This window comes from Bison bison, unplaced genomic scaffold (genome assembly GCF_000754665.1).
Source record: "Bison bison bison isolate TAMUID 2011002044 unplaced genomic scaffold, Bison_UMD1.0 scf7180017864331, whole genome shotgun sequence".
Taxonomy (NCBI): Eukaryota; Metazoa; Chordata; class Mammalia; order Artiodactyla; family Bovidae; genus Bison; species Bison bison.
The window spans coordinates 416,843-417,326 of NW_011494903.1; the positions used below are offsets into that span (position 1 = coordinate 416,843).

At 49.6% G+C, this 484-nt stretch overlaps 1 protein-coding gene across 1 annotated transcript in view; it reads right to left on the reverse strand.

The window, feature by feature from the left end:
* USP27X (ubiquitin specific peptidase 27, X-linked) overlaps nt 1-484 on the reverse strand; it is a 6,287-nt gene that overhangs the window by 2,257 nt on the left and 3,546 nt on the right. The window contains exon 2 of the mRNA XM_010853845.1: nt 3-478. Within this exon, the coding sequence (XP_010852147.1) occupies nt 3-478 (476 nt within the window). The remainder of the gene's footprint in view (nt 1-2; nt 479-484) is intronic.

Below are 484 nucleotides of genomic sequence, written 5' to 3' on the forward strand. Positions count from 1 at the left end.
ACAAGAGCCAGGCAAGTCCAAACTGATGTCCCAGCATGGGTCTATTGTGGTGGAGACACCATGACAGGCTTGACAGGTGACATCAGATTGCAGGCCACCTGTGAAAATTTGGTCAATGATGCAGTTACAGTGGTTGGGATTGCTGGCCGCCTTCCCAGCATCATCACCTTTGCAGTGCCTGTGCAGGACATCTAACGCTGCAATGAGAAACTCATGTGCATCCTGTTGCCTGTACCCTGCTAAATGCCGTGCGTGTATCCATACCAGGTGCAGTAACTTATAGGGAACATGAGGAGATGGGTTTCCAGAATACAACTCTCGAAAAAGCGAAGACATCTCACAGACCAGACACAACTCCGGACTCGGCATTTCACATCTGTGCCTGTCAGAGAGGAAGAAATCTCTCAGGATCGGAGTGTGGGTAAGGGCCTGGACGATGCAGTTCATAAAGCACGTGTTGCCAAGATTGATCAGTCCTCTTAAA